This window comes from Aphelocoma coerulescens (genome assembly GCF_041296385.1).
Source record: "Aphelocoma coerulescens isolate FSJ_1873_10779 chromosome Z unlocalized genomic scaffold, UR_Acoe_1.0 ChrZ, whole genome shotgun sequence".
NCBI classification, from domain to species: domain Eukaryota; kingdom Metazoa; phylum Chordata; class Aves; order Passeriformes; family Corvidae; genus Aphelocoma; species Aphelocoma coerulescens.
Window position 1 is genome coordinate 39,164,972 of NW_027184085.1, and position 14,006 is coordinate 39,178,977.

At 40.9% G+C, this 14,006-nt stretch overlaps 1 protein-coding gene across 3 annotated transcripts in view; it reads right to left on the reverse strand.

The window, feature by feature from the left end:
- PTCH1 (patched 1) overlaps nt 1-14,006 on the reverse strand; it is a 74,633-nt gene that overhangs the window by 38,113 nt on the left and 22,514 nt on the right. For all 3 annotated transcript variants that reach the window (XM_069001550.1, XM_069001549.1, XM_069001548.1), the window contains 5 exons: nt 4,243-4,432; nt 2,885-2,954; nt 2,683-2,774; nt 1,070-1,268; nt 298-419 (listed from right to left, as the gene is read on the reverse strand). In XM_069001550.1, the coding sequence (XP_068857651.1) occupies nt 298-419; nt 1,070-1,268; nt 2,683-2,774; nt 2,885-2,954; nt 4,243-4,432 (673 nt within the window). The remainder of the gene's footprint in view (nt 1-297; nt 420-1,069; nt 1,269-2,682; nt 2,775-2,884; nt 2,955-4,242; nt 4,433-14,006) is intronic.

Here is a 14,006-nt window from a genome sequence, read left to right on the forward strand (position 1 = left end):
ACACTGTTCAGTGTTTTATACATACATTCTAAACAGCAAAGCTGCCAGTAAGAAGCTTTCATTCTGAGCAACATACACTATCATTCTGAGGTGAGAAGCAGGAAACAATGACACCATGGTAAGTTTAAACAACTGCCTAAGCATTCTTTTAAATTCTGCTCTCCTAAGACGTCACCCTAAAAGAAAATTTATAATACACATGAAGGGCAATAGATTTTGCATCATCCTCCGACTGCGCCCCAAAAAAGGAACTCTTAAGAAATTTAAAACAGACTTTTTCTTTAAATATTTTTTTACCTGACAAGTTTACCAGAACTGTTCTTGACTGTACCACCTATAATCAGCTCCTCCTGCCAATGCATGTATTTTCTTGATAGTCCATAGCATCCACCACTCAAAACAAGGGCTACATCAAGAGGCTAGAAAAAGTTATAAAGAAGCAATTAATAGGTTTCATAACTTTAGACAAACTCATACCTTAATTCAGCACCCAGTGACCTAGAATCATGGATGTTAAAGACCATCTGGGTAGTCTACTAGAAGAAATGCATTCAACAAATCAAGTTGAAGAAATCACCCAGATGCTTGTTGACCAGACGGCATTTCTCTGAAGTCTAATGTGACTGATAAAGGGATATATAAATTCAAGGCACATGACTTCAAAGTCATCACAAAAATCAACAAAACTGGTGCTACTCGAGGCAAGGCTTTGCAGCGTGGTAGGGGTGGGCAGCAGCAGCTGTGTTCCAGCAGTGGCTATTGTCTGTCTGAGGCACCGGTTCACTGAAACACCACATCACTGCAGTGCCACAGCCACAGCATAGCTGAGAACTGTACTTTCATTCTAAATGCACAGCATTAAGCATTGCATCACACAAGGAGGCAAAATGTATGACCATGAGCTAAAAGCAGGTAACAGGACCAGAAAAATTACATCATGCAAGAATACAAACTATGTATCGCTTGGAAGAAAATGGTACTTTCTTCTATTCTGTTTGACCTTCCCCCCCACCCTTCCCCACCCCCCAGTCTCCCTTGAAAAGACATGCACAACGACAAGCAAACTTACTTTGGTGGAATTTTTATTGGGAGCTGTGATTGGGCAATCGGGATCAGCAGGATTCAGGCAGGGTCGATCCATATAACCATGACCAACCTCTGCTTTATTCAGCATTTCTTCCCAGCTCTCCACTTGGTAGTTTATTTTCTTTAACTCTTCCAAGAATTCTAAAGGGTCAAAGTTGATCCACTGCAAAGGAGGCTTCCCTCTGAAAGAGCAACCAGGAGAAAAAGACACATAGAAAAAAAGACAAAAGAAGGTCTGAAATAAACATACTTTAAAATTCATATTTGAACAAATAACTGAATTCTTTTCTGCTACAAATTAAAACCTTTTCTGGTAAGGTTGTTTCATAAAATGTAAGGCATGTTTTAATTAGATTTGTTGACGTACTTTTCCTGCAGTCCAGTTGTAATTTTAACAAAAATACTTGGCTCTTACAAAGTTATCTTATAAAACCGGTTTAAAATACCTTCACTTAAAAACAAAGCAAAACAAATTATCAAGCACCTAAATAACAAAAAAGCAGCCAACTGCTGCTTCAAAGAATTAGGGGGGAGGGGAGAGGGACAGAAGAGAGGGAGCTGAGGAAAGAAAGCTTTTCTCATAGTATCAGATTACTTCTCGCTAGACTAATAATCATCTTGCAAATGTAATCAATCAATATAACTGATCTTTGTTTATCTGTAACAATACTGTGCTCCTTCAAGTGCCCCAGCAGCTTGACTATCAACCATCAAGCTTTCCTGCTGCCATGGCTGTCACCACTATCACTGTCACATCTCCCACCCCCCACTTCTGAATTTGTGATGTTGACAGACTAGAAAGGCTTTTGACTGCCTTATTCTGTGGTTCAAACCACACTGTATCTGCTTAACCAGGCTTAAGTCATTATTCCGAATCTCCCAACCAGAAAACACAAACCCCCTTATTTCCCCATCTAAAACTGTACACTAAAGGTTAGGAGATGGCCATTGCAAATTGCTTTTGCAGAGACATGCAAACCAGGACAGAAACAATAACTCAAATGCTAACTCTTGCATAATTAACAGAAAATGCCTGCACGGATTAACAATTAACTCTTTAAAGAATTCAGGGCATCTAATATCACACTTGTAAACTGTGAGAAACCACCCATAAAAGATACTATATGGTTTCTTTCATGATCTCTGAAGCAAAGGATTTGTTCTTTATTCCTTAAGAAGACTTGGGAATTAATCCAAGACATTTTCTTATGTCTAAAATTCTCAGCCAATCAGTGTTTTTGTATTTTATGGGGGAAAAAAATCCACCATAAACAAGTTTGTTTCAGGAAAAGAAAAGCAAAGCATAAAATTCTTAAAACTTCAATTCAGAATTTACATTTTAATTTGCATGCTAGCAGCACAGGAAAAATAACAGAGGACTTAAATTGAGGTTTACAAATAATCTTGTAGAAAAACTTTGTGTTAAATGAAAAAAAAAAATACATGCGTATTTTTTATGTAGAGACACTACTCTTTATATTTTATTTTTCCTGTTAGATTAGAATCTGAATAAACAATGGAAATGCAACTGAAAAGTTGTACACAGTTATACAATTAAAACCAGTCAGACCAGAAAGTTATAAAAAAATTCCTTACAATAGATAGGCAGTTCCTGACTGTAGCTTTGCTCCCTCCCAGAAGCAGTCCAAAGGAGTGATAATTAAGCAAGGATAAAGATATTCTATGATCTGTCAAAATCAGAAAGAAGAAAAACACAGTCACTAGAATATAATCAAAGTAGCACAAGATGAATCATGAAAATACACAAACCTTGTAATTAAATGCCTGCTGCACATACCTGGTCCATGTAACCTGCTTCTGTGATGAGTTCTCCTGATTTGTAACACAAATGTTCCAATTTCCACTGTCTGTAAGAAACATGAAGGACAAATATTTTCTTCTTCCACAATTACTGAGAAGTTATTTTTAAAATGTAACAGACATTCATATACACATACTGGCCTCAAGCAGCAAATTAATTAAGGCAAATGTTATTAAAAAACAGATATACAAGACCTTGCCTTTCTTTTTGTCATTACAAAGTAGACCTTTCTTTCAGTTGTTTTCATAATCTCTGTAAAACTCATCCAAAATAAGGGAGGTGCTTTTGAACGTACAGCCTAGCCAACACATGTTAATAGGACAGAAATACATCTGAAATAAATGAGACTGCTTGTGACTGAAGATATCACTCAGTGACACAAGTAAGAGAAAAGCCACCTCCAGCTCAGAGGACTCAAATATACACAGCTGACCAAGACATGCAGAAGAAAATAAACCATTAAGATTTCTGCCTTCCTGCTTCAGCTATATTACAACTTCCACTACCATGGCTTCTGAGGACTTAGACAGGGCAAGAGGTGCATAAAAGATAATTGGAGCCTTAGCATTAGCTCATGGAGGAACCAGCTGGGTGTGCTGATATCTGCTGAAAGACAGGGAGCTTTGTGCCTCACAGGCAGGACTCCTAGGTACATCACTGTGTAAGTAGCAACCCTGAAAGAACCATTTTTCAGGGAGGCATCCTAGCCCTGTGCTGGTACCTTCCTAAGGTGCACCATTATTTCTCTGTTGGACAACACACAACTCCCACCTTTCAATGTTCATCTTTAAGGCATGCTCTGCTATCTATGTTACTAAGCAGCTCTTATTCCACCTGCTGACATTTCCAACACATCTGCATTTCCCTTTACATCCAAACTATTGGAAGAACACTAACCTGTGCCACTATTCACAGTCATTATGTACCTCATTATGATACTAGCAAGTGAATTCAACTCTAATATGGAAGGATTTTCAATGTTAGGAATCCCATCCATAAGTTTCTCTGTTTAAGATCACAGACATCATTCCTTTCCTCCGTGCTACAGCATGAATCAAAAGAAATGCTGCCTGCTGTAGCACGGCTTGCATGTGTACTCTCAGAATCTCTTCCAACACCATTTACCCCATCATACTTGTTCAGTGCCAACTTATTGCTGCTATCATGCCACAATGTCGAGCTATCAGAAACCAGTGACACTCAAATCAAAACACAACCCTATGGGAAAGGCTCAGAAGTGCCTTAAAAACACATTTAAAAACACACTGAGAAAAGCACGTGTCCCTTTTTCAGTTGCTACAGATGATCAAGAAAACTTTTGATTTTCCCCTCACCTGTTGTACATATAGACATGTACTCTGCTGGCCTGAAGCGCAGAGTCAAGGTGCTGTCGGAGTGCTTCTGTTGTTAGTACATTAGCACCATCTTCCTGTGGAGTCTGGATCATGAGCTGGGGGTTGAACATGGCCTCTTCTCCAATCTTCTGCCGTGTGTAATTTAACTCCCGACTCACTCGTCCACCAACTGATGGATAAATATTAAGCACTTTGTATTAGCCAGTACCTGCTTATTCTGCATTCCCTTGATGAGCACTCTTCAGTCAAAAAGCCCTGACTATGTGCAGGGCCTATTCTTTCCCAAACTGATCACAGTGTAACTCTAAAACTAGGAACAGCTTTTAGTATCTCTGAAAAAAACCCCACATTCCTCATAACAATACCTTTACTGCTACTGTACTGAAACATTGATGCATAAACCAGAGCCTCTGTTTTTTCTACATTATAACCAATATCCCATGTGTAAAAATTAAAAAAGAGGAAGAAAAAAGGAAAACCTTTACCTGGCAGACCAGAAGAAACACTGTGTTACAATTTCTTACACTTGTATAAACAGTCTGCTTCAAAAGCACATTTCAAGATAAATGGCTTTAATTTACACTCTTCTACTAAATAATTTGGCAAAGATAGAAGGCAAATGTTTCTCTTTGGTTAAAAAAAGGGGGGGGGAGGAGGGAAAGAGTAAGTGAGCAGAAGTATTTCTTTCAGCCTTAAATAAAAAAAAGAAAAAATGCCAAGTTCATATAAAGAGATGCAGTTTGAGTGTAGCAGAAAGGTCAGTCTACAGCTTATTTACCCCAGTGGCCCAGTACCTGGCTGAACACGCTGTGATGCAGGAGATTGTTCATGTACAACATCTGTTTCTAAACCCACACGAGCTGAACAGTGTGCTCCATATTAAAACATGGTGGGGAAAAAAAAAAAAAAGAAGAAAAAAAAGAAAAGAAAAGAGGCAGAGGTAGACTGCTGAGTCGACAGGCTGTAGAGGGAGCCATACACAATTTGCCGTGCCAGAAAACATTGCATAAGAATAGAACACTGTCTTCCTTTCTACAAAAACCCCAGTCAGCTAGAGTTCATATACTTCATGTAACCTCCCCTGTAGTGTCTCTAGCCAATGCATGTGGGAGGCAATGTCAATTAATTCAGCCTGTTAGCTGAATCAAGACCACATCCAGATGAGGAGGACAAGAACGTAGGTCCAAGCTACAGATCTGGTCTAATTTGTTACATTTTTCTCAGTCCCAGTAAGCTTGACACTGGTGATCTGAATTACTGCCAAAGTTTAGTTCTGCAACAGTGTGAACAGAAATTAAGCATATATATTGATTTCTTCCTAGACCATGAAACAGAAGACTGATCTGTAACCAGTTGGCAGAGGGGGAGATGAGATTCCCGAGCCCGAACAGGGACATACTTTTTCAATCACTTGGGTCCTCAACCCACCCGTAACACCCCTGGGGCTAAAACGACCACCAGGCAAGAAGCTGGGCCCCAACATGCATAAAGCTGTCAGAATGAGACCCTCAACAATTAAACCATACAGACATTCTGGCGCGAAGCATTGCTTAATTTCTTGGTCAAGAATTCTTTGAAGAAATAAGTGTTTCCACAACACACTCAAATTTTTTCAGCCTGTCACATGTGGGATTATCTCCTTTATACCATGGAGCAGAGACCAGCACACAGTAAGCAAAACAAAACAAAAAGAAATCAAACACAACCCCTTTACCTAGAGTCCCTTTAGAATGTTTTAACATCACTCTTACTACAGTGACAGGACAGGACATACTATCATTGAGACTGCATTTGCATGGTAACAAAAAGCTACTGTTAATTCTTATCAAGATTTAAACTCTAAAAAATACTTTCATTCATCAGCCCCATGTTTATGCTCACTGCTGTCTTTCCACAGTAGTCCACAAACCAGTAGTCCTTGATATTTGAATTTTGCTTCATCTTAAAGGAATATGGGAAGTCAGGGAGCAGAGTTATCTTAAACTGTATGTCTTGTAACCAGACCTTTCTTACACAACCCTTTACACTGCAAGTGCTTCAAAGACAAAATTACTCTCTCCCTCTTTTGTGTCTCAGTGACAGTCAAGACAATAAAGACCCAATGCTATGAGGACTGTGGAGTCTGCCATAAACTTCTACTCCTAGTACTATATTCTCTCCCATTCCACCCACACTGTCCTTTTGAATTTAACCAGAACTTGAACCAACAAATCATACTTCAAACAAGACAAAGGGCATCATTCCCATCTCTGCTGAAAGTGACTAACTGTTTACTATCAACAAAGATGATCGCTTCGTAATCAAGGTCCTGTCAAACCACGTTAACTTCACTGAACAAGGCAGATCTAGCTAATCAAAATTGCATCACACAAGTCAGTCACCAGAAAAGAAGCTGTTTTTTCCCCTTTCTAACATTTCAGCCAGGAATAGCAAAACCACCCAAGAAGTTGGGCACAGATTCCAGAACCCAGCAGCAGATCTGCTTCACATTCTTCTTAACGCATTACACCATTTAACTATTCCTTTGATGGGTCTGTTATCTACATTTCTTCAGCCAAACATAGTAAAAGTAACTTCAAATATTGAAAATATTTTATACAACATAGCAGTCAGGTACAAAAAATTCATAAACGTACACTGACAGAAGTTTCCCTGCAAAGCCAGATTATGTTAAAACATATGGAGAGACCAGAAGCAAGTGGAAACATCAGTGGCCTTTAAATGTATCAGAAGTAAAAGAGAGTAAAAGGGAAGGAAAAAACCAATGAAAGGGAAGTTCTTACCTGTTATGCTTCAATTCATTTCAATTAAAAGTTTGCAAAGATCACTGGAGGCTGCCATACTCACATATCTTAAACCCACACAATCAGTACAATTAGCTGAACATGTGTTATTTTAAAATCAAACCTCTTGTTGCCTTATTTTTTTTTTCCAGATTATCCCCAAGTGGTGCAAAAACCTAAGAGAGAAACCACTAGAAGTGTCACAGAAATGTACCTGAAGCCTCTGGCCTCATTGCGCTGGATATATATGATAACACTTGCAAGACTCACACACTCTGCAGAAAGTCATTCCTTACACTCATAAGGAAAAAAAAAGCATTATAGTCATAATAGTATTTCCACACCATAGGACAAGTGGATGTAATGGAAAATATCAATGAACAAAGTGCTGGTGTTTTGTGGCTTTCCTTTATGGACTCTGTTTTGTTCTGCTTGGTGACAATAATATTTTACACTCAAAATGCTAAACAGAAATATACTTCCAATTCTATTTCGTATCAAAGAGAGCCATGTCACTTTAATATTCTGATGAAAAAATCCGCCTATCACTCTTCTTTTTTGACATACCAAAAGCCACTTGATGGCATTCTAGGCCTTTATTACATGATTCCTTATGACTAAGTACCTAGATAGCTGAGCTAGTGGCAAAAATTCCCATAATCCAAAGATTATTTAAGTAACAGGTCAATGCAGCGTCTCATGGCTTGTACACTACTCTTCCAGCAGTGCCGTGGGTGTCTGCCTACTGAAAATGAGATACCATGCAATCTGTATGATTTGCTACTTTTTTCTTTTAAAGGAAAAAAAACGTCCCAGCAAAGCAGTAACACCAGTGTCCTGGCATTATTCCGCATTTAATGTATCAGTTTCTAATTCTCAAGGATGTGTTTGAAGGCCATTGTTCAACATGGAACACTGTAACTGACAGCATCTCTTATTGCTGAGTGTTAGTTTTTGTTAAAAAGCTGCTTTTTTCAGAGAAGAGAAAAGCGTCTTCCTCCTCCCCACCCTCTCTGATATCCACAGGCTTCCCTCTTAGCTCTTCGCCAGAACACCATAGATCTGCCTTGAGCAAGTCAGCATCTCATACCATGAAACATCCTGCTGCTCCTCCTGAGCCTCCCCACCCACCAATTGGAACATAAGCTGGTCAAGGTAATTCTTTGCCCTTCTGAAGAGCCTAAAGACAGCAGTAATTGTCACTGTGGATGTTGGGTTGCCCAGAACCATGTAAGGACCAGTGTCTCCCGCCCCCAAGAGCAATGAACAGCTGTCAAGTGGTAAAAAGTTTTACTCATCCTTAACTTGAGGCAGACCTGAATCCATGACCTATGGATCTAGAAAGGCTCTAGATCCCATTACCCAGCACTGGGGCCACAGTCCTAGTGTTTCAGTCATCACACATTAAAATGCTTCAGTACACCTTACGAGAGAAGCACCCAGAATCCCTAGTGTACATTTGCACTAACACTGCTGCATAACACTGCTGCACCTTTCAATGACGTAAGAATGAAAAGTGTGCTTGTTTTCATTGGCACAGTTTTTGACGCATTTCCTTATGGATACTTAGTATCCATTTTGAAGTTCCTCTGTCATTCAGCTCATGTGCTCATTTCCACTGAGAATGTCAGTCTTACCTACACCTTTCTCACAACCGAATTCAAAATTTACATGGCATTACATTAACATGTTTACAAAGAAGTCTGGAATCTACCACTGCAGTCCCTTTCACACTTAAGTAGTCTGAGGAGTAAATTTGACCTCTGTCACACTTAGAGATCAATGCTAAATCACACCATAAGTGACAGTCAGAAGTCACTGCTTATTAATTTACTGTCTGGTGGCTCTAAAGGCATGGAATACTTATTTTTCAGAGTTTCTTACAATGTTTCATTTCAGGTTACTGGAATTGCATCACATAGCCTGAGGTTTCTTTATTTTTCTTGGAACACTACCTCTATTAACCATTCAGTAGTTACTTTGTGCACAACCACGCAACCAGTAGCTTAGTAGACAGCAAGCTCTCTCTAAAAAAGAACATTCCTAAGAGACAAACATTTGGGATAAAAATGTTTGCCTAGAAATGTGGAGGACAGACTGAAAAACCAAAGCCAAGTTTTCCACAAATACCTACAGGTTTTGGAGCCTAAGTTCTTTTGGGACAAAGTTTAGGTTCATGAACAGCACAAAATTTTCTGGAGAACCTGCCTTCTGAAGGCTATGGGCCTTTAGGTGCTTCCATTTGAGCACCTGAGGGCAGATACACCTCTGCTTTGTTTGAGAAACACCACCTTTTAAATATTTCCCGGGACTGTAAATGTGTAGTATTAGAGCAATCGAGCCCAACCTTTTGGCAGTGACAACTCAAAGCAACAGAATCATACCTCTAATAGTCATGGATATCTCACACAATCAGTGTTTTTATTTTATTTCTTCAGAAGATGCAGCCTTTTTTATGAATCAGGTGCATGGATAAGTACCCCTTACAGAGCTTACTTTATGGCCTGAGCAATAGCCAAAGCAGGGAATCTCTGCAATTTGCAATACCGGTTTATCACTGCAACAGGAGGCACAGGAGATAAAAAGCCGTAATGACTCAGTGACCATACAGGACGACTGAGAACAATATCTGAACATGTTCACCTGGGACTCAGCCTTCACCAACCAACCCAAAAAGTAGCAAGGTAGAGAGAAAGATGCCAGACTTACAAGCAGAAGAGACATCACCCCTCCACCCTGCCTTCTCACTCTTCAGCACCTCTCTCTGCCATGATGGGAACCAGAGAGGGACTTTATACCTCTCTCCCTGACACCCTGCATAGCCCATCTCCCTCAACTTTGACTACTCTTATGGGCTTTCTTCTAGTCCGCTTACTCATGAAGTCTCTTTTTGTGCTGTGTTACTCAAACATGAAGCAATGAAGCTAGTTTCAGTCCATCACAATGGTACACAGCAAGACACAGTTCTACCTCTCCACCCTAACTTAACCAGGATCACAAGCATTCACACCTGCCACAGAGCAGAAAGCAGTACCTAATGGCACCAGTGACAATTTCCAGTTTTACTGATAAAGGAACAAAGACCTCACAAGAAAAAAAACACAGCAGCCAAATACTACTTACACAGGATTGAAACCTCCTATAAAAAAACTGATACAAAGAGCTGAAGTTCTATGGCAGATACAAAGACTATCCTGCCTCTTACTGGGCACAGAAAAATAATGGCCTTTTGATTTAAAACTTCCTGTTGCTCTCTAGGGAGTTCTGTCTTCATGTTCTCTCGGATGTTTGAGCTTGTCTGCGCTGCTCTTTATCAGCAACAGAATATAGTTTTTCTGCACACAGACAGTTTTAGTCAGCATCTTGACAGAAGAGCAGGGAAGACAGCACCTTCCTCAGAATTATCATTCTCTAGGCCTGACAGGCAAACCATTTGTTCTGAGAAAGTGCAAAACACCTTCTGGAAGTCCAAGTTTAATCAGTACCAGAAATGGGACTGGTTGGAATGTCCACTTCTTTAAATTTTTAAAATCCTTCTGCTTGTAGAGTCAGAATTGCTACTGGTTTACATGGTTGCTCTCTGAATGTATTAACTACGGACTGTGAGATATTATCTATCGTGCATCTGATGTATCTAATGATGCCAAGGTTGGCTCTCATAAATCCATCAGAATTACATTATAAAAGGTAATGCAAAATAAAGACTTCACAGAAAGTGAATGAAACTGAGCTACCAAAAAAAATCTGTTGAGAAATGGTGAGCTTACAGAAGCTAGAACACAGTGGTTAACAATCAGTGTCTTAAAGAGATTTCATGGTCATTCAGTGGACTGTGCAGCAGCTCAATTAAAAAATATCATATTAATCATGTAACTAGACATGATCTGTGCCAGCACTGGACTACAGGCAGTCAGAAATTGCATATTGTATCTGTCTAGGTTTTCTTGCACAGCGTTTGCTGAATACACGTTTCTTTATCTGTATAGCACACACGGAGCAGCTGTTGTGCCTCCCCAGGTTAAAACAGGCTGCATTCTACCATCTCCCTCCCCAACACACAGGTGGACACTCCACACTTATCCTTCTCCCCAGTTATACTGTCCAACGAAAGGACACCATCATCACATCCCAATGAGAAGGAAAATGTAAAAGCAATATGACCATCTAAACCATTTCTGTCACACTGAGAATAAGATAATAAGATAACACCAGGTTCTTCATTTTTACTTACGAGGGGGCGGGGGGGAGGGAGTAAATTAAAAATAAAAGATAAAAACCTACAGCAAACAAAAAAAAAGCTAACATATAACCCCCACCCAACAACAAAGCACTTCAAAAGGCTGCTTTTTATCTCTCAAGTCATCATATGATATGAGTTAAGTTACTCCTCACACATGCTGGGGATGACTCCAGTGTTGCTGTTACAAATTTCATTAATACTGACATGATTATGAATAGCAAAAATAAAAACACACATCAAAGTTGCCTTTTCATTCTGTCACAGTATGATAAAGTTTAGAGCTGTGGCAAGGGCACAAAGCTGTCTGCATACTCAGGAAGACAGCCCAACAACAGCTGCCACTTCTTGTAGTGAGAAACCTTCCCTGCAATTTTAGGATCTAAAACCTTTTCTTTCTAAAAATCAGCTAAAAGCTAGTTTTACATCTGTGTTATCTATAGGCAGAAAAATATTGTTTTTGATTGGGTAAAACAGATAGATTGCTAAAGAAAATGAGACATTTTGATTTCTTGCTTGGTGCCCATCTAGAGATGAGAGAGTGGAAAAGTGCAGGGAAAAAACCAGCAAACCAAAATGAAGAAATTAAACAGTACAAACTTAAGAATAAAAAGCAAAACCAACATGCAACCAGCTTTGAAACATAAAATAATGTACAAAACTGGTACATGCAATTCAAACTTTCATTTAAACATGAAATGCAGTGGCTGCTTACTGAGCTGCGACACATGTCCTTGGTAACAGGATATGAGCTGTTCACCTCTGGGTCACCGTTTCTAATCCAGCCAGGAACAATAGTGACCACAAGTTGTTTACCATCTGACAGCTGTTTGCTAACTTATGTGAAATGAGTTGGTGGTCTCAGTCCATTTCCTACTGGGCAGGTGTCCACATTATAGAATAGCACTGTCACAACGGGCATCCTTGTTGACCATCCCAACAAAGAAACTGAGGAATCAATAGGCATGGAGAGCGAACTATCCTTTCTTCCAAAGACATGGTCCCTTCAAGTCACAACTAAACCACAGCTTTCAGTGGAGAAGCCCAACTACTAAATTTTATGGCTCAAGAAGCAAAGGAATAGTGGCAAACGTGTCTTAGACTCTGCTTTTTCCTAGATATAGAGGGGACTACCTTCATCAGCTAATACAGATTATTGCAATTGTCCCAACAGTTTATGGTCATGTAACAGTTTATACCCCGTGAGGAGCAAGCCGAATTTTTATTCTTCAGTAATTTAAGATAAGAGCTGAGCACATTTCATAACAGGCAAAAATCCTCAGTACGTGAAAGTGGTAAAGTTTAGAGGAGTTCTGCTGAGAAGGGTATGTAAGGGGTTTCGAGGTCTAAAGCTAAGGATTTCAAAACAGCTGAATATAATTTCTTTAAGTTGCTTTAGGTTGAATAAGAGCTTCTGCTGGGTAATATGTTACAAACAATTTGCTGTGTTGTTCCACAGCAGTCAGCTTTCCTCTAGGCCAAACTTTTCATTTAACCTCTCAGTGCCCTTTCCTCAAATATGTAATTGTTTTCCTGTGCGGTTAAAAGCAGCATTTTTAGGTCTTTTCATCTGTACTCCTGGGATAGCACAAATTTCATCTGTACATGGAGTAGCACAAAATTTGAATGCATTTTTTTTTAACGGAGCAGAAAACAGATGCAAACAGCATCCAGAACCTTTTAGAGGATACCATTTCCTAAATAGCACTTTTAGGAGATGGCAAAACTAACACAGAAAAATGAAAGGAATGAACATGTCACGACACAGGGTACAGTTCCTTTCAAGTATTCCCTACCAGCTGCTTGCTGTACCATCTGTTGTTGCCTAAGCAGCTTCCTTCTGAATGGCTTTGCACTGAAGCAGAACTGCTCTCACTGTTGGACACAATCAGGTCAGGTCAGCGCTCCCCCCAGCACCGAACCTGCTGCCTGTCACAGCTTCCCCCACCTCGATATTTCTTACTGGCCACCAGCTCCCGAGGCCGCGCTGCATCTGTCAGGAGGCCCATTTTTCATCGCTCGCTGGCCATTCACACTGAGCAGGACAGAGCGCGTCTCGCTTTGTGCGGGATGCACTCAGGGATTCCCATCAGACACCCTGAGTGTGCGACCATATGGCCAGGTTTATGATGAAGCAGGAAGGGCCGGGAAAAAAAGCCGAACAAACCGCCGAGCGCACCCCTTTGGCATGGCTCTCATTTTCTGCTTTAGGCCATTCTGACCCAAACCACCACTCTGGTGGCTTTTTACTACTGGGAGCCCAGGGCAGCGCTCCGCGCTCCCTCTGGACGGGGGGCGGCTCCAAGGCCCGGGGCGGGAGCGGAGCCACCCGGCGGGGTCCCACACGGCCGGGGGCCCACACGGCCGGGTCCCACACGGCCGGGTCCCACACGGAGCCCCGCCAGGAGCCGGCCCTGCCGGCCGGAGGGCCGCGCTCAAAGGCCGCCCCCGGCCCCGAGGCGCTGGTGCGTTCCCAGCGCCGCTCCTTCCCGCGGCATCTGCGCAGGGAAACACACTTCGCTGGGAGCCACTTTCATGATTTTGTTGCGAGCGGGATTAGCTGGATTAGGGGCCGATTCATAAGGACCCCCTGCGGCTGTGAGGAAGTTTCATCACAAGGTCAGTGTGGTGTGAACTATATTCTGTCAACACCACCACTGCTTATAGCCGGCTACAAAAAAAAATACAAAAGCGGGGGGGGGCGGGAGGGAGGAGGGAGGAAA